Source organism: Macrobrachium nipponense, chromosome 20 (assembly GCF_015104395.2).
Source record: "Macrobrachium nipponense isolate FS-2020 chromosome 20, ASM1510439v2, whole genome shotgun sequence".
Lineage (NCBI taxonomy): Eukaryota > Metazoa > Arthropoda > Malacostraca > Decapoda > Palaemonidae > Macrobrachium > Macrobrachium nipponense.
Genome location: NC_061089.1, coordinates 59,656,387 through 59,675,779, shown reverse-complemented (window position 1 = coordinate 59,675,779; position 19,393 = coordinate 59,656,387). Strand labels below are relative to the sequence as shown.

Sequence of the window (19,393 nt, the reverse complement as noted above, 5' to 3'; positions counted from 1 at the left end):
CTGAGTTAACGGGAACGAGTAGTCGCCATCTTGAAAAATAATTATGTGAAAGAGTTATGATCATAAATGCAATAACAGAGCACACAGGGAATATGCATGCTCACAAAAGTACAATCAAACTATAATTCTATGCTAATGGCGCCGAGGCTATTCAAGAGGGTGATTCAAGAACTTGAAAAACGCGACAAAAACTCTATTCTGCTTGCTGCAGAGTATAGTAACACCTAAGCCACAAATTTTCAATTACATCTCTCTGTAGATTACTCTAAAGTTATGGTTTGTTTGTTTGCAAGTTGCAACATATTTTGAAGCAGTGAGTTTGCATTTACTAATAGTCATTTCAATCACTACATGTAATGCTGGGCTGCCTGGTCATAGCAAAACAGGGTATCACACTGTGGTCTTTTCATGATCAATATAAACTACATCACACCTGTTTTTGTGCAATCTTAAATCGCCGTTTTAATTGGTGGTTTAGTTGAAGTAAAAAAAAAACATTTACAATTTCCGTTAATTTCTAAATATCTCAATTATAAGCTAATTCTTAGATAAATTACATTATTAGAAAGAATCAATTTGAATATCATTACTTATATTAACAGACAGACATTCTGAAAACCGTGAAATACTGAATGGACAGTTTTAATTCTTGCGGGAAGGGGCGGGGTGGGGGGGGGGGGGTGTATGATACACGTACTAGATGTAAACGTAAGCGGTCCATCTGTGGAGTTCCTCAACAAGTTCAGTGCTTCTGAGACCACGTTCCGAAACACTGATCTGAGAAGAACGAAACTCGATATGATATACAGATCATGCAAGTAAATGAGAAATATTATATATATATATATATATATATATATATATATATGTATGTATGTATGTATGTATGTATGTATGTATAGTATGTATGTATGTATGTATGTATGTATGTATGTATGTATAGTATGTATGTATATATATATATATATATATATATATATATATATATATATATATATATATAAATATATATATATATATATATATCATATATATATATATATACATATATATATATACATACATATTATATATATATATATATATATATATATATATATACTATATATATATATATATAAGAAAAAGTAACGGAATTGGTAGGAAGGAACCACAACGTAAAAACAAATCCTTATTGATAACGTTTTATACCAATGAACACGAGATACAAGATGTGCGGAAAGAATTTACAAAATTAATTAAAAATTATCTTAGATCTAAAAAAGACAGGGATATAAAAAAAAACTTGGAGAACTTAATAAAAAAGAGGCAAGAGGGAATGTAGAAAGGGAATATGAAAGAGGCACAAGGAGGCAGGCAATTTAACGAAACAACAAATGGACCAAAATGACCTACAGCACCACAAAATGACAAAAGCAATAACAAATAGAAAAATAAATAAATAGAAGGAAAACTCGTTTACCGTTAGTTTGAAATGTCTACAAGGACTGACAGATGTGCCAGCAGTTGAACTTGAAGCAAGTGTGATAATTAGCTATATTATACCTGAAACTCGGTAAAAGATAGACAATCCAAAATTCAATGGTAATGTGAGGCAGCATAACACGAACATGGAGATTAAAAAGAGAAGGCCTCATGAAGTGTTAAATAAAATGAACTAATAAATCCAAATAACATAGGAAATAAAGGCACGACAGATATCCTTGGAAACTAAATGTCAGCAATATTCGTGTATTCCTAATCATACAAGAGGGAACAAAAGAAGGAACTTCACACTAGAATAGGAAATAAAACAACATATAAAAAGGGAGATGTGGGTCTCATTGTTCTTTCCCGATAAATTATGACGAACAATTTACAGGATTTCATAATTTTCCTGTGTAGTTTCGTCAATGCTTCGAGGTGGCCAAAAAAAAAAAAAAAAAAAAAAAAACGCCATTGACATACCAACGTCAACGGAAACGTTCAGATACTGTACTTATAAACAAGGTTCTGGACCTTGCATAAAAACATCTCACTGGATCCGATGAAAGGTAAGCTCTTTCATCTATCAACTACAACCTAATAAATTTCCCTTGTAAATTTCTCTATTAGACTAAATATGCAGTCGTTTTCATTTCTGCGTTCATCCTTAGAATGCTGAATCCTGAATCAAGGCTAGACGCCATCCACTGTAAAGGTCTCCTTCCCCTCTCGGCTTTCTCTAGCAAATGCTCTGTAAAGAACAACCATCTTGAAGTCCCTGGCTAATGGCCATTCTTTCAAACTTATACTAATCTCTCTACTGCACCTTCTTCCCTTGCCAGTCTTCCTCATTTTGCATATAGTAGAGTAAACAGTTGTCATATGGATATAATCACATCTCATCTCTTCCTTCTTTCTATTAAACCTTCTCTACAAACTAAAACTCACCTATTGGAATTTACTTTTAGTTTCTTTCGTTTGTTTTCCCGCCTTCTATAGTTCTCTTCCTCTTACTAAAGCCCTGATATTTTTCAATTATTTTTCAGTATTACAGCGGAATTCCTTAGTTAAAATGAAATTAAAGCATTGGGCAAAATGCCCAAGACCTTCTGCAATCTAATCTCTCCTTATTTCCATATTATTAAAGGTATCCTGAATGGCCAAGACAGTAAAAAGGCACTGTGGAACACTAACTTAACTCGGATTTGCCTTGTCATGAGAGCATCAGCCTACAAAAGCTTTTGATGTCTAAGTACCCTTCTGGCCATCAACTTAATTCTCCCTATACCCAGAAACCTGTACTTATCACCTGTTCCAAACTAGGATAAACCTCACTCTGAACTCAGATACAAATTGGTTCTGATCTTAATTCAAACGTAAGTATTTATTTTTCACAAATATCTTATCATCAAGTATATCCGAGTTTAATTTCACCAAGCCAGAAGACCTTTGAAATTAATCTTCAAAACTGAAATGGTCTCTTTTACCTTTAAGTCTTCAGTTGAAAATTCTTATGGACAGAATCAACATGCTAAAAACCCCAGGGGCCTCCGAAGGGAAATCAGCCTGCAAAGAGAACTGATTATCTATCCCTCCCTAATGTAACTTACTGAAAATATGTACACCTCACTAAAGTAACAAAAGAAAAGTTTCAGGTAAAGCTCCCAGATGATAACCATGTTATACTTTCAGGGTGATTGTTTATTCCTAAAGAAAGGAATGAAATTAAACGAGTTATCAGAAGTAAGATGAGGATAGTCCCTTTACCATCTAGCTATTTGCCCAATGGCAACACTAATGCTAACATTTTTGTTCAATTATCTTCACTTACAAACTTACTCATGATATAATTATCTCCAGTGAAAAATCAATTTTACCAACCTCAAACTTATCTTGAGATTCCAGTCTTTCCAGGATATAAACACTTGCATGCCCAGTTTCTCTACAAGGAAACACAGAAGATCAAGTCCTTGAAATCTGCGATCAATTAAAATAAATATATTAATAAAAAAAAACACTAATTAAATTCAGATATAAAGGCCTTAAGCTTCTATGTTCCCTTACAGAGAAATTTTCTGGTAGATCGTGAACGTCTGTAACAACATAGGACGTGTTTTGGAATGCTGGAAAACTTATAATTTTGACTAGACTTTTTTCATACCTCTCTGCACTGGAGTAGAGTGGAAATATCCAGGACAATATCTCATTCATATTTTTCTTTTACCTGACGTTTGATTTAGATTATGTCCGCATGGACCTTTGTGCAACAGTAGCTGATATTATCATCATCATTATTAATAAATAAATAGTTTAACCAGAATATTGATTTAATATTTTTAACCTGCACAAAGCAAGGCAGTCAACCTTCTAATGTCTAGCAAAGTGCTAGTCACTGTGCACATCTTTCTTAGCTTACCTTGTAACTCACAAACAGTAAGTGCAATCTCCCGAGGCCAGATGTCACACTTCAAAGACAAGAAGAGTTGCGAAATCAGTTTGATTTTTTCAATCATGTTGTAATTAATTTCAAATTAGTTCAATAGGTTTGTCATCTACAGTATTAGAACTGACAATGTATTACTAATTATTAGGTGTAATCAAAAGAATTGACAAGAAGGCCCCATTTGAAATAATGATAAGAATGCATTACAATCACTAGCAACACTATAGTCTATTTTTTTACTTGGTAAACTTGCACTTGCTGCTCGCCACTGTTTGTTTGTTTGTATGGTGTTTTTACGTTGCATGGAACCAGCGGTTATTCAGCATCGAGACCAACAGCTTTACGTGACTTCCGAACCACGTCGAGAGTGAACTTCTATCACCAGAAATACACATCTCTAACACCTCAATGGAATGCCCGAGAATTGAACTCGCGGCCACCGAGGTGACAGGTCGAGACCATACCGATTACGCCACTGAGGTGCTTTGCCGTTGATTGGATGAATGTCCTGTTCGAATATCAGTTTTGTTTTCACATTGTTTCAGAATTATGATTATGCAATCATAGTGCCCGTTAAGATCTAAGTTATGAAATGTTATGTAAATACCAACAGTAATAAACGTAAATATTAAGAATTTACATACCCAATTACTATAGATATTAAAGTTATGAAACAATACTTGCAGCTGCCGTAACCAGAAATGTTTACAACGCATGAACTTTAATGTTTAATTCTAGCTAGATTTTTTAGCGCACTCATGCCATTAGTGGTTTGGGATAACCAAAACATATTTAGTGTATATTGCTGAAGGTTCTATAACGCCTATGAAAAACAACTATCGTAGAAATTTAAGCTTGGCAGAGAAGTTTAGGAGGTGGAGTTGTGGGAAGAACAACTGGGGAGTTGTCATCTGCACAGATCGCTCATAACCAGAATCATTATTCAGCTTAGAATCGGCCATCGAGCATTTGTCTCACTATCTATTTCACCTATTTCAGCCATGGCCACAAGAGACGATACAGACCAAAGTATAGATGAAGGAACTTCAACCAGGCAAAGATGCACCAGTCAAGTCATAAAATGTTAATGAATGTTTTTCAGTTTTTCACTTCTGAGGGTCCCATGAATATAATGAATGGAACCACTAGGGTGACAGCAGCAGAAACTCAAGCTTCAGAGAGAACTGTCTATTGTATCAAATCTGTGATCAAATCTGCTGATGGTACTTTATTCTGCCCTTGTCCCAAGGAAGACAATCGACCATTGTTGGCCATCTTGACAGTTTTGACAGGGAATGTGTTAGGAGAGAGATACGTACTATCCTTTTATGAAATAGGGGACCTTCCTACACTAGCAAGTTCGTTGGCAAAAGTTCAGGAACCTCCCACTACGTAATTTCACTTGCTCAAGAAGTTCCCTCTACAAAATAGACAGGAATCATGGTTTTAGGTGTAAGAAACTCACCCGCATAAGGAAGATACTCATGAAGAGAGAGAACTGAAAAGAAATCAAGAGTCCAACCGGAGGTATTTGTGGACGAGACTTGGGTGAACCAGAACCTCACTGTCGAGAAGTGCTGGACTAATGAAGATGGATCAGTACATATCCTAAAATATTAATGACATTCAGTGTGCTGTAGTTTTCACACGTAAAAAATGAGCATCATGATATACCAACTTCTTAATGATTATTTCAGGAACACCAGAGTACTACAACCCAGATTTGAACCTCCCGCTGAGAGTACATCAACCTTGTGGCTTTTCCTCCCACAACTCCACCTCCTCAACTTTTCCGGGAAGCTTAAATTTCTACGATAGCTTTTTTGTTCTTAGGCGTTACAAAACCTTCACCAATGTACAATAAAACGTTTTGGTCATTTCCAAAACACTAATAGCATGATTTTGCGCTAAAAATTAAACATTAAAGTTCCTGAGTTTTAAATATATTTATAATCAACGGCTTCAGTAATTGTTTCATAACTGTTAAATACAGCTATAATAATTTGGTATGCAAGTTCTTAATACTTACATTTAATACACATGGTATTTACACAACATCACATAACTTAGTTCTTAACTCGCTCTATGACAGAAACTGTGAGATTCGGACAATAGGACATTCATCCAATCATTGGCAAGCAGCTATGTGCAAGCTTGCCAGGTTAAAAATAATAGACTATAGTCAGTTAAATTTCTAGGCTCTCAAAGTACTGGCCAAATATCTGTTCAAAGATGAGGGTAAAAAATGGGATTGGGACAAAGTTAGAGTTGAAAAAAAAAAAGGCATTACAGATGAAACTTGGGGTTTCGGGAGAATCTGCAATGATTTTTAATATTTCTTAAATACTTAGATATTTGCAGTAAGGTAAGCTAAAAGTTGTTAAAACTTTCCACACGTGTGCTTAGTGATTAGCTAAGGCCACCTGGATAGACTGACAATGAGTCAACCCTTTAATGAAAGCTGAATAAAGTAATCATAAGAAAACTGCTTATAACAACTAGCAAATAGGGCATTCCTCACATATTTTCAGTGCATTCAGCAAACAACAAGTGGGGTAGTTTCTTTATGGAATGGGCAGATGAGCAAGCAAAAGTGTAATTCAGTAAATATGGTGCTTGCTTGTAATCATAACGGATGAGACTGCACCCTGCAATCCACATAAAACTTTTGTTTTACCTTTCTGGATTAACTAGGTCTGACATATTACTGCCATATAGTAATAGATCTGTGAACCTCATGATTTTTGCATAACCTAGGGTATATTTATTAGATTTACCCTCTATTCTTCAATCATGGTTCAAATTAATAGGTACATGCCAAAATACATACTAAATTTGTATATGTAATGGAAAAGGAATGTAATTAACTGGATCGTGTTACGTGTATTGAAAAAAAAACCATCTTAGTATTTGTATCTTATGTATATTAGGATAAACAACAAGTTCCACTATGAGATAGTTTACATTATATGGAAGAACAATTAACTCAAGCCTTACTGCAAGCTGACAAACACATAAGCAGTTTAGCAAGTATACACAAGTCTTCCTTCCACCAGTCTTTCACTCCCAAAGCTGAATAAGGCAGAATTATTTCCATTTTATAATTACAAATGAAAATCAAAATCGGAAATTGTATCACTCATCACAAATAAAAGAAAATAGTACAAATCAGGATCATTACAATGAGACTGGAAAACTGTAACAATTATATCCATCTTAATAACAGGATCACACAAAAGTTCATTGCATATCAAACTTCAAAAAGAACACTAATCATACAGTACACTATATACATAGTAGACAGCATACAGTGAATAAAAATAATCAATAAATTAACAACAATGGAGATTCATTTAAGAGTCTGATGATCTGCTGCATTAAATATTTCTTCATCATCACCATCATCTGCAGCTAGAGGAAACATTTCCTGCTCATCTGTGTGTGACAGGACACGATATTTTCTTGTAGCTCGTTTTCTCCTAAACCTGGAAAGTAGAGTGTATTATTAAAAATAAAAACAGAGCTCTAGATGAAAGTCTTAGCATAATAATTATTGAAATAAAGAAAAACTTTCAAAGAATTACGTATACTCGTATTATGTTCCTTTCGTCCATTATATCACTAACAGTAATTAAGAAAACTATGAGTCCACTTTGAGTATACTATTTTATAATAAATAGATTCACAAAAAATGATATTGTCATGTTACAATAAAGTTTTATACATACTTACCTGACAGATATATACTTAGCTATAGACTCCGTCGTCTCCGACAGAATTTCAAATTTCGCGGCACACGCTACCGGTAGGTCAGGTGATCTACCGCCCTGCCCTGGGTGGCAGGACTAGGAACCATTCCCGTTTTCTAATCAGAATTCTTCTCTTCCACCTGTCTCCTGCGGGGAGGCTGGGTGGGCCATTAATCGTATATATCTGTCAGGTAAGTATGTATAAAACTTTATTGTAACATGACAATATCATTTTTATACATTCAACTTCCCTGCCAGATATATACTTAGCTGATTAGCACCCATTGGTGGTGGGTAAGAGACAGCTAACTACTGAAATAGACAGGTAAACAACATATGTTGTAGGTATTAATAAACCTTGGTTCCTACCTTATTAGGCTGAAGACTTCGTGGCTACTGCCTTGGAGTCTGCTTAGCCTCAAGAGCCTCAGCGAGATATTGATCTATGGCTAAGAGTTCTTGTGGGTCCTGCCAATGGGGTCTTATCCACTTACTCGGCAGAGCCTAAGCCTTTGTCATTGGGTGCTATTCCACTAACATGACAATACACCTTGTTCAAGGAGCACAAAACCGATCCCGATCACCTGATCCTAAACCTCCATGTTAGTTCTAAGATTGTAAGGAAATTATTTTATCCCCGAACTCCCTTTACAAACAACCAAAAACTCGAAACAATAATTAACACTGTCAAATACAAATATACAAAAAAAAACCAAAAAAAAAAATTTTGTACTCCCCTACTAGCCATACATACCCTTGCTCCCCCCCTACCAGCAATGACACTATGCTCCCGTGCGACATTAGTGAGCTTGCTAATAGAAAACCAAGCACATATCTGACAAGAGGGTTTATGTACGATAAAAACACAAAATTAAGGATCAGTCTTTGCTCCAAGACCCAGTACTGTATCTGCTGATACAAAAGGACCTAGCGAGAAGCACTTCTCATAGGTCACTCTCACATCCTTCAGATAATGAGATGCAAACACTGAATTGCACCTCCAATATGTAGTCTCAATGATATTCTTTAGAGACATATTCTTTTGGAACGCCAAAGACGTTGCTACTGCCCTCACTTCATGAGTCTTGACCTTTAGAAGACCGAAGGATTCCTCCGAGCAGTTCTTGTGAGCGTCCGTAATAACGCTTCTCACAAAGAAAGCCAAGGCGTTCTTGGACATGAGTCTTTTTGGGGTTCTTCACCGCACACCAAAGACCTTGTTGACAAGCTCCCATCTGTCTCTTCCTCTCTAAATAATATTTAAGAGCTCTCACTGGACAGAGAGATCTCTCTATCTCTCTGCCTACAAGGTTAGATAGGCCTTTTACCTCAAAACTTCTGGGCCACGGTTTTGACAGGTTTTCGTTCTTTGCCAGAACATTGTCTGGAAAGAACAGATGGCAGCATCTCCTTTGAACCCCACCGTGGAATCCAGAGCGTGCAATTCGCTCGTCCTCTTGGCTGTAGCGAGAGCCACCAGGAACAAGCATTTCCTAGTGACGTCGCGGAAGGAAGCCAGATGTAAAGGCTCGAATTTATCCGATGAAAGGAATTTCAGGACCACGTCTAGATTCCAACTAGGTGTTCTAGGAGTAGCTGCCTTAGAAGTCTCAAAAGATCTAATTAGATCGTGTAGATCTTTGTTGTTGCAATGTCTAGGCCTCGATTCCTAAATATGCAAGACAGCATGCTTCTGTATCCCTTTATTGTTGAGACAGATAGGTGTGATTCCTCTCTCAGAAAGAGGAGGAAATCGGCAATATTCACTATAGAGTACTGAGGAGGACAGCTTCTGACCCTTACACCACCTCCTAAGACTTCCCACTTTGACTGGTATATCTTCTCGTCGAAGCTCTGCGGGCTCTAGCGATAGAGCCCGCAGCCTTGCGAGAAAAGCCCCCTCGCTCTGACAAGTCTTTCGGATAGTCGAAAGGCAGTCAGAGCGAGACTGGGAGGTTGTGATGAAACCTCTCGAAGTGGGGTGTCTGAGTAGATCTGGTCTGTTTTGGAAGCGATCTGGGAAGTCCACTATCCACTCCAGTACCTTCCGTGAACCATTCCTGGGCTGGCCAAAAATGGGGCTATTAGCGTCAACTTCGTGCTCTTCGAAGCTACGAACTTCCTGAGCACTTCCCCCAGGATCTTGACGGGGGAAAGGGCGTATGCGTCCACACCCGACCAATCCATGAGAAACGCGTCTATTGTGAAGGCTCTCGATCTTCCACTAGAGAGCAAAAGATCTCTATTCTTTTGGAGAGGAACGTCGCAAACAGGTCTATGTGAGGTCTCCCCCACAGGGACCAAAGACTTCGACACACTTCTTCGTGTAGAGTCCATTCTGTGGGAAGGACCTGATTCCTCCTGCTCAGTCTGTCCGCTCTCACATTCTTGATCCCTTGAACAAACTTGTGAGGAGAGTTATGCCTCTTTCTCCGTCCAGGTTAACAGGTGTCTTGGTTAACTGATAGAGAGAAAGAGTGCGTGCCTCCTTGCTTGCGTATGTAAAGCCAGAGCCGTGGTGTTGTCCGAGTTTATCTGTATCACCCCGTCTCTGACTATCTCTTCGAAGAACTTTAAGGCTAGGTGTATGGCCACAAGTTCCTTGCAATTGATGTGCCAGGACACCTGTTCCTTTGTCCAGGTGCTGACACTTCCCTTGCTCCTAGCGTCGCTCCCCATCCCCTGACTCCGAAGCGTCGGTAAATAACACTTGGTCTGGGTTCTGCAGGGCAAGCGATACGCCCTCGTTCTTTGAAGAGGAGGGATCCACCACTTCAAATGATCTTTACCTCTTGTGGAAGTTGGAAGATGTCCGAGAGTTGTCCCGTCTTCCAACTCCACACCTCTTTGAGGAAAAACTGAAGAGGGCGAAGGTGAAGTCTCCCCAGAGAGAAGAACTTTTCCAGTGAGGACAGGGTTCCTAAAAGGCTCAGGTAATCCCTCGCTGAGCTGTTTCTTTCTTTTCTCTAAGAAGCTCGAGATTCTCGACAACCTCGAGTGATTCTTTCTCGCGAAGGATATACTCGAAAACCCCGAGAATCCATCTGAATCCCCAGATAGACCAAGTTCTGGCTGGGGATCAGCTGTGACTTCTCGAGGTTGATGAGCAATTCCTAGCGAATCTATCATGTTCCCTTGTTACTGATAAGTCCTCCAAGCACTGAATCTCCGACTTGGCCCTGATCAGCCAGTCGTCCACAAGTAGAGGGAGATGTTTATTCCCTCTAGGTGAAGCCATCTTGCCACATTCGCCATCAGGTTGGTGAATACTTGTGGAGCTGTAGACAGACCGAAGCACAGAGCCCTGAACTGAAAGATCTTGTCTCCTATTACAAAACGAAGATATTTCTTTGACAAATGGTGAATGGGAACGTGGAAATATGCGTCTTGCAAGTCCAGAGAGACCATCCAATCTCCTGGACGGAAGAGCCGACATTACAGAGGCGGACGTTTCCATGCGAAACTTCTTTTTCTGAACAAAGCGATTCAGAGCGCTTACGTCCAGAACTGGCCTCCACCCCCCGATGCCTTTGGTACTAGAAAAAGGCGATTGTAAAATCCCGGGGAGTGTGGATCCTGCACAAGCTCGATGGCCTCTTTTTCCCACATTTGCTCCACCATTTGAAGGAGAGTCTTTCTCATTACCGGGTCCTCTGTACCTCGCTGACAGTTCCGAGGCGTAGATGTTAGGGGAGGGCTGTTGTCGAAGGGGATTACATATCCCTTCTTTAGGACCGACACTGACCAAGGGTCGGCTCCCCTTTTTGCCCATACTCCTGCAAAGTTCAGGAGTCTGGCGCCCACTGGTGCTTGAAGGAGCAACAAGTCACTTGGATTTCTTTGAAGGGACCTAAATGAAGACCTTCCTCTCTTATCAGAGCTCTTCTTTCTGGCAGGGGGACGAGCCGCTGTACCTCCACGAAAGGGCTGCTGAGGAGGACGAGAAGTTCCCCCTTCTTAAATCGTCGACACTAACAAGGGCGTACTTTCTTGGAAGTTGGCGTTTTAGTAGGTTCTTGTCCGTCGCCTTCTCAGTTAGCGAGCGAGATATATCCTTCACCAACTGAGAAGGAAACAGATGATCCGATAGAGGGGCGAACAATAAGGCAGTCCTCTGGCTCGGAGAAACCCTTTCGATAATAGGGATCCATAAACTGATCTCTTTTTCAGGAGACCAGCACCAAAAAGGGAAGCCACTTCACCCGAACCGTCCTGTACTGCTTGTCCATGCAGGACAGGACGCTATGGAGAATCTCTGGGTTTTTAACAAGAAACTCCGGATCCTTAGATTTGTTGGCCAGAACTCCGAGTGACCAATCCAGAAAGTTGAACACCTCTAAAGTGCACAAAAAAGTCCCTTTAGAAAAGTGGTTCAACTCTGAAGTGCTCCACGTCGCTCTGACCGATCCTAAGGAGTGACGTCTAGAGGCCTCCACTAAATTGGAAAAGTCGGCATCTGCAGAGGCAGGTAGAGAAAAGACCCATAGTCTCCTCCTGTCCCATACCAAATACCTCTCTTTCCATGTAATTTGGAAGGAGGCATGCAGAATACGTCTTTCCTAACTCCTTCTTCTTGTCCATCCCAAGAATCTAAAGAATGGAGTGCCTTCTTCATAGATATTGCAGGCTTCATTTTCAAAAAGGCCGAAGATTTTGCCGTAGCCGAGCTCGAAAAGAAGAGAGAACGAGGAGAAGGAGGAGCCGCCGGATCTAAGAGAATCTCCAAATTCTTGAAGTAATAATGAAGGCTAAGACTTTATAACTAGATAGTCCCTCATTAAGCAGGAGGTTCGTCATCAGACAACTCGTCTCCACCCTCGATCAGACGAAGGAGAAAGTTCACGTTTGGAGGGAGAGTCCTTCCAAGACCTCCCTATGTCTGAAATGGAAGAGGAGCTCCTATTTGGAGAGAGTCTAAACTTCCAGGAACGAGTCCCCGACTCTTGCCTCCTGGCTCATTGACTCTTGCCTCCTGACCTACTCCTGCCTCATGACTCCTGACTCCTGAACCTCCTGCCTCTGACTCCGGACTCCTGCTCCTGACCTCTCCGGACTCCTGGCTCCTTGCCTCCTGACTCCTGCCTCTTGGCTCCTGGCTCCTGCCTCTTGACTCCTGCCTCCTGCCTCTTGCCTCTGGCTCTTGCCTCCTGGCTCCCTGCCTCCCCTGCCTGGATGCCTCTACACTCCTGCCTCTGGGCTCCTGCCTCCTGGTTGACTCCTCACTCCTGGGCTCTTGGCTCCTGCCTCCTGGGTGACTCTCACTCCTGGCCGGTGCCAGACGTCTGATCGGTTCATCCAGGTTCGTACCGAAACCTCACCTCGAGTAGGAGTATCGATCCTGGCGGCAGATACCTCCATACGTCTGGAGGATCTTTTGATAGGAAGGGAAGTGTCTTTCCTTCTAGGAGGCTCCTTTGACAGAACTCCTACAAAAGACGAAATCTGTTCTTGCATCGCCATCATGAATCTTCTTCGTAGCCTCCTCTTTATCCTCTTCGGGAGGAGGAGGGGAGGAGGAGGGGAGGAGTCCATAGCCTCCACCTCCTGCCTCCTTCTCACTCTGGTTGAAAGAATGGCTCTCCTTGCCTTCTTCACTCCCGAGGGAGACTCCTCAGGGAAGTTTTCTGGGCTCGAATCAATAGTCGGAGCCTTCCAACTCCTCTTGAGAGCCGAGATCGATCTGAATCTCTCCAATCACGTCCGGTAGATGAAGATCCCGACGACGAAAAACACTCACACAGGACGCTTTTACAATAGCGATCCTTGGCAGTCTGGGTGTCACAGAAACGCCGAAGGGACACCTGATCGGTGGGGGGATTGGGCTCCACAACCTCCTTTCGGCTTTCGACATTCCTTCCTTCCTCTGGGCATGTGACTTGGAAGAGGTCTAGACTAGGAGCGTTGCTGAGCCGACCAGATGCCCCCTCCACTACACTGGGGACATCATATCACTGTCACTGAAAAATCACTAGCCTTACCTTGTATGGCAGCCATTTTGTTTTCCATCAACTTGAAGGCTGCTTTTAGATCCGCAAGTTCTTTTGCTGGATCTACAGGTTCTGCAATAGGAGAAGGGGCTGCAATGGAAGGAGAAGTAGCAATACTTACCCTTGGGGAAGATCCCAAGCTTGGAATTAGTTCAGATCTAGAACTACTTAAACTTCTATGAGAAGCCTTCCTCACTCTTTCTCTCTCTAACTTTTTTAAATAATTAGTTAGATTCTTCCATTCGTTCTCACTCAAGTTCTCACATTCCTTACAAGTATTAGTAAAAGAACATTCATACTTCCTGCAACCCTTGCATACCGTGTGAGGGTCTACCGAAGCTTTCGGCAACCTCACCTTACAGCCTACATTCACACAACGTCTCACAACCATTCCAGAGTCAGACATTATTAAAGAAAATTCCAAAATCAAGTCCACAAAACAGTCCACAAAAGCGTATGCCAATCCAACAATCCAGATACGTCACCAAAAGTCGGTCAAGAAGATCAATTGCCGGTGAAAAAAGAAAAACCAATCGAGAGGAACCAACAACAATGTTGATGGTTCGGCGACAGAAGAATTTCTGATTAGAAAACGGGAATGGGTTCCTAGTCCTGCCACCAGGGCAGGGCGGTAGATCACCTGACCTACCGGTAGCGTGTGCCGCGAAATTTGAAATTCTGTCGGAGACGACGGAGTCTATAGCTAAGTATATATCTGGCAGGGAAGTTGAATGTATAAAACAGTATAGTACCTCAAATGTTAAAAAAAAATATACATACATGATACATTATCAAGAGATTCGAAGCTATCTGAGAGTATACACATTAATTATCTGCAAGAGGAGTAAATTCCTGGAAAAATCTACAGCTTTTCTATGTAATTTGTGGCATCTTAATGGACTCTCCATAGACTGTATAATTCATATTCAAATTGATTATACAGCCAAATTAAGAGAGAAACAGCAGAGTCCAGATCTTTTGCCTTTCTTTGAAGGTATTTTCAAGCAAACGATACACTCGCAACAGAAAAAGAGAACTGCAATTTTTTTTTTTTGCTGTAGTATATAGTAGTTACATTTTACAGTTTCATTTTTCCTTATACAGTAGCTATGTACATAGTTAGTTCATATTCTAAATAGCTTTACTTCCCATGATTGAAGTTATGTCAAAATTTCCTGTCCCTTAAAATACAGTAATTTTAAAAATATATACTAATTCATTGGCAGTTTTCTTCTTTTGTGAAAGAAAAATTTTATAAACTTTTAAACACCATTCAACACTACACAAAACAGCATTACGTATTCTGTAACAATATTTCTTTAATAATTTCAAGTACAGTTACCAGACAACACAATAAGGTCATCAAAAGCTTGTGAGCTTAAAGAAGTTTGTAATTCTATAATAGTACCTCTATAAAGAAACACACTGAACATCCATTACTAACTTTATTGCAAATCACGTAAATTATTCACTTTGATTATTTTGGCTACACCAGTTCACTGCCACAAATCAAACAAATCAAAGAGCTGATAGCAGTGACCCAAACTCCAGTATTAAATGAACTCAGTTCTTTGCAGTTATTCATGTCATCATCACATTTTCCTGGCAACTTAGTCCTTACAGCAAAGCCTGAGACAATGAAAAAGTCTAATATTGCAAATAAAGTTTTTTTGTACGTATAGTATAGAATGTGGTTACAAAGGCAACGAATGTCATTCAGATCCCTATAGTACACTGCACAGGAGGCAAGAAACACTGTGCCCATTCAGGTCATTTCATTATGCTACATATTTTTTAGACCTGCTAAAGACATGAAAATTAAATACTATTGCAGGAAGAAACATCTTTAATCAATTTCCAAAGACCCTATACGTATGGCATTAATATCACACCCATTTTACCCCAAACTTCTTTTCACATTTTATCAATAAAAACCAGAAAATTTTAAATCCATAGTATACCCAGTAACCAAATTGCCACTCACTCACAGAGCCCTGGGTTAGATCTGTTTCAACATTTGTACAAATTGGCAAATAGGAATAAAAGACAAAGTTCCACTTTGGATAGTGAATTTTTCAAACTGACATAACTTGTAAAATTAGTTTGCAATTACGTATGTAGATACTGCACTGTATAATATTCAAGAGCAAATAAACCCTAAAAACGTACCTTTACTTATCTTACCTTAAAAATTTGATGAGAATGTATATAAGTACAACAACTCCTACACAACAACACATAAAACAGCCTTAAAATAGCATCTGGTTTTAATCCGCTGGGAGGACCAAGACCCAGTTCATCATCTTCAGAATCTTCAGTTGCTTGTCCTGAAATTAAAATTTCAAGTAAATATTAAGTAATTCTAAAAATAATGAGTAACTTACTGTACACCTGTTAATAGAAAGCCTAATTGCCTCATTTGCATTCATAGTATACTGTATTACAAAATGTATGTAACCACACATTCAACTACTGCATTGGAGATATGAAAACAATGCACCAAAACTGCAGATGAGATGATTGACAAGAGGAAACATAGATGAAGAAATGAGTCAATTTTGGGGAAATACATGAACAGCATTAAAGTAGGCAATATAAACTGAAACTGGAAAAGTATTTTTTACCCAGTTGGCATCAGCGAAGATATTACACATCCACAAGTTTACTTACTGGTGTGATAATGTTGTACAAAACACAAATGCCACCTCTGATATGAAAATATGAATAAAAGTTAGAATAATAGATCTGAAAAGATCCGTAAAATGGATTTTGGAAAAAATGATTAAGGGAGGAGTGTTACAGTTTAAATCATGTTCAACATCATAATCACCAACACTGCCACCTTCACCAATTGACACAAATGGCTGCATTGAAATGTATAAAAAAAAGGCTCACCAACAGCATACTACTAGTAATGGTAAATGGCCCCTAACATTTGGAACAAAGTAAAAATGAGTTCTCATCTCAAAATACAATGGAGGAAAAAGATATATGATGAGTGTAAGTCTATGTACTTATATTTAGTGTCTAAAAATTTATGGTGCTCTAAGTAAGGTGGGGCAGGTACAAGGATCCAAGAGTCCCCTAATATACAGACACAACTGGGCGTTTAAGGTTAGGTTTGGATACAGTTCTGTATTTCCTATAATTTACAGTGCTCTAAGTACCCCAACCAGGTAGTAGCTGGCCCCTACGTTCGGTTTAGTTTTGGTAGGCGAGGTTATTACGTTGCATCTCAGTAACTGTGCTATCCACATCTTCAGACTTTGGTATGTATTTTACATGGTATATATATATTTTTACTGATTAGCCTACACACATAAATAATGAAGTTTTCCAACTTTGAAATTGTGATTCATGCATTTCTGACTATTTGTGTGTCACAGTTCACTTTTGTTTATGAATTGAGCAAGAAGTGAATTTATCCTATAATTGCTAGGACATTAGTTTTAATGGCATAACTTGACCAGAGTATGTCTACAAGGTGTTCAATCCCCCAGTCACTCTTATTATTATCCTTCTATATTTCACTGGGTAAATTAACCTACTATGAAATTCAGGGCCTCTGTAACATGGTTTTTTGGATTTTGCTCCTTATCAAAACATCGGATGTAGCTGAAAGTTGACATATGTATATTTTACAACTACACACAAATTTTGTCTGCATTATCAAAAACCTAAACCCGATACTTTTAATTTTTATAGAGTAAAAACGATCTAGCCGACGCCATGGCCAATGATTGCGAGCCAAGAGTCGAAAAACATTCATTACGTAAGCAAGGTAAACATCGTTTTACGAAATGTTGACCCGCCCATCCACCAGACAGAAACCCATTCACCTTATTCCATCGGCTCTGAAACCCATAGTAGTCAAGAATGGCCAACAGGATTTGGAATTGTCCCAGTAGTTGCAAAACTGCATTTGTCTTACGACTTGTAACTTTATACAGTCAAGAGAAAGGCCGTGGCCATACTTACTATAGCCTGAATAGGTAATTATTCAGTTTCTAGATTAAATCCAATGTTTATGGTCTGATTTGTATTTAGAGTAACGTAATTATAATAATTGTAATGCCATTCAGGATTTTGAACATTTCCATTAACTATTCACTATGCCACCAAGAGAGAGAGCGAAAGAGAGAGATTGTATGTAAACAGTCTTTATATAACTATTTTTGTTAAAATAAGATTTTTATCCAAAGTAAATACAAGCTTATATGTGCTAAAATCTCCAGCAGACCAACGGATCATCCGATATAATTTATTTTCTTCTTCTTTAGTCTGTATGACCATGGTGGATATAAAGACTTTATGAATGGCGGAACGATACATAGATGTGGGTGGGGTATCTGTGCTAGCGTAGTAATACTACTGTAGCAGTAGTGCCGCAAAATTATTAATAGCAGAAATATACATAAATTAAACGTTTAGGCCAACTGCTGGGATCCCTGAGGATCATTTAGCACTTCTTACAACTACTACTCGAGAAATGCGTTTTTATAGCCAGAAGTTAAATTTTCTAATACAACAGTGTCCATGATAGCCTTCATTGTTATCCTGAATTATAACGAGGCCAAAGTGGGTGGAGCCTCATGAAGTCATCATTCTGACGATAATTACTGGTGAAGGTTTAAAGCCAAAATACGGTACCATTTTTTTTTTTTTTTTTAGTAAATAGGTAGATAGCCGTAAATAAATAAAAATTGCTCTTGACATTGATACAGCAGTTATCAAATCAGCTTGTCTACTTTGTCTTTTGAAAAATTACCAACTATTCCCTACATCTTGTCAATCTGATTGTGACCTATAAAGTAGATTATAATTTCTTAGGGCACTTATTTTGGGAGTTAGACTAATAATCGAAGTGTTTTTGTATTTATTAACATATTTTGTTGGTTTGTTCATTATGACAATTATGAGTGGAGAGGATTCAGAGTTCATAAAGGTGTACTGCTTTGCTTGTATTAAAATTTTTGTCATTGTTGCCAGAGGTAAAGCCTTCGTTACGTATAGCCAATCATCCATCGAGAAAGAGGGAAGAAATGCTGTCATAAGTTACGTAACGAGAGCGTTCGAAGCGTTATCTCTGAGTAAGTTGGCCCGTCTTAAAAAAAAGTCACTTTTACATTATAAGTACCAAATTTATTCAACCTACGTAATGCAGAATACAGTCAAAATTTATGTGTAGATATAATGTGTATGCTGAATAAGCGTTATATCTATGAAATGCATCGATAAAAAGTTATTGCCAAAAAACCGTGTTACAGAAGCCCTGAATCTCATAGTAAAGCATCCTTATATCCTAGCCTAGCAACGCCATCTTAGGGATCGTGTTATACCTTGCCCACCCTTAGGCATAAATTTGTGACAGCAAAGCAAATAAGCCTATCCTATCCAATGTCCTTCCAGCAAAGCTATACTGGCCTAAGCCTATTTGACAAGCATGACTGAAACCTATAGTAAGAACAGACCTTTGAAGGAAAACACAACCATATGAAGACATTAATACAATGGATGAACAAATATGAATATAAGCCTATCTATGTATACTTATATTTGGTGTCTAAAAATTATGGTGCTCAAAGTATGATGGGGCAGGTCCATAAAGGTAACAACCCCTAATCCTGACAAAGACTGGGAGACTGGGGCATCTTAGGTTGGGTTCGGATACATTTCTGTCTCCTCCTATAATTTACAGTGCTCCAAGATGGTATAGTGGGGATTAGTACAGGGGCAGTGGGTAATCTTAC

At 39.1% G+C, this 19,393-nt stretch overlaps 1 protein-coding gene across 1 annotated transcript in view; it reads right to left on the bottom strand.

Moving 5' to 3' along the window:
* Positions 1–6,810: 6,810 nt before the first annotated feature.
* LOC135226395 (uncharacterized) overlaps positions 6,811–19,393 on the bottom strand; it is a 65,654-nt gene continuing 53,071 nt past the window's right edge. Inside the window, exons 2-3 of the mRNA XM_064265882.1 lie at positions 15,828–15,970; positions 6,811–7,392 (exon numbers count right to left, since the gene is read on the bottom strand). Coding sequence (XP_064121952.1) covers positions 7,387–7,392; positions 15,828–15,970 — 149 coding nt within the window. The 3' untranslated portion in view covers positions 6,811–7,386. The remainder of the gene's footprint in view (positions 7,393–15,827; positions 15,971–19,393) is intronic.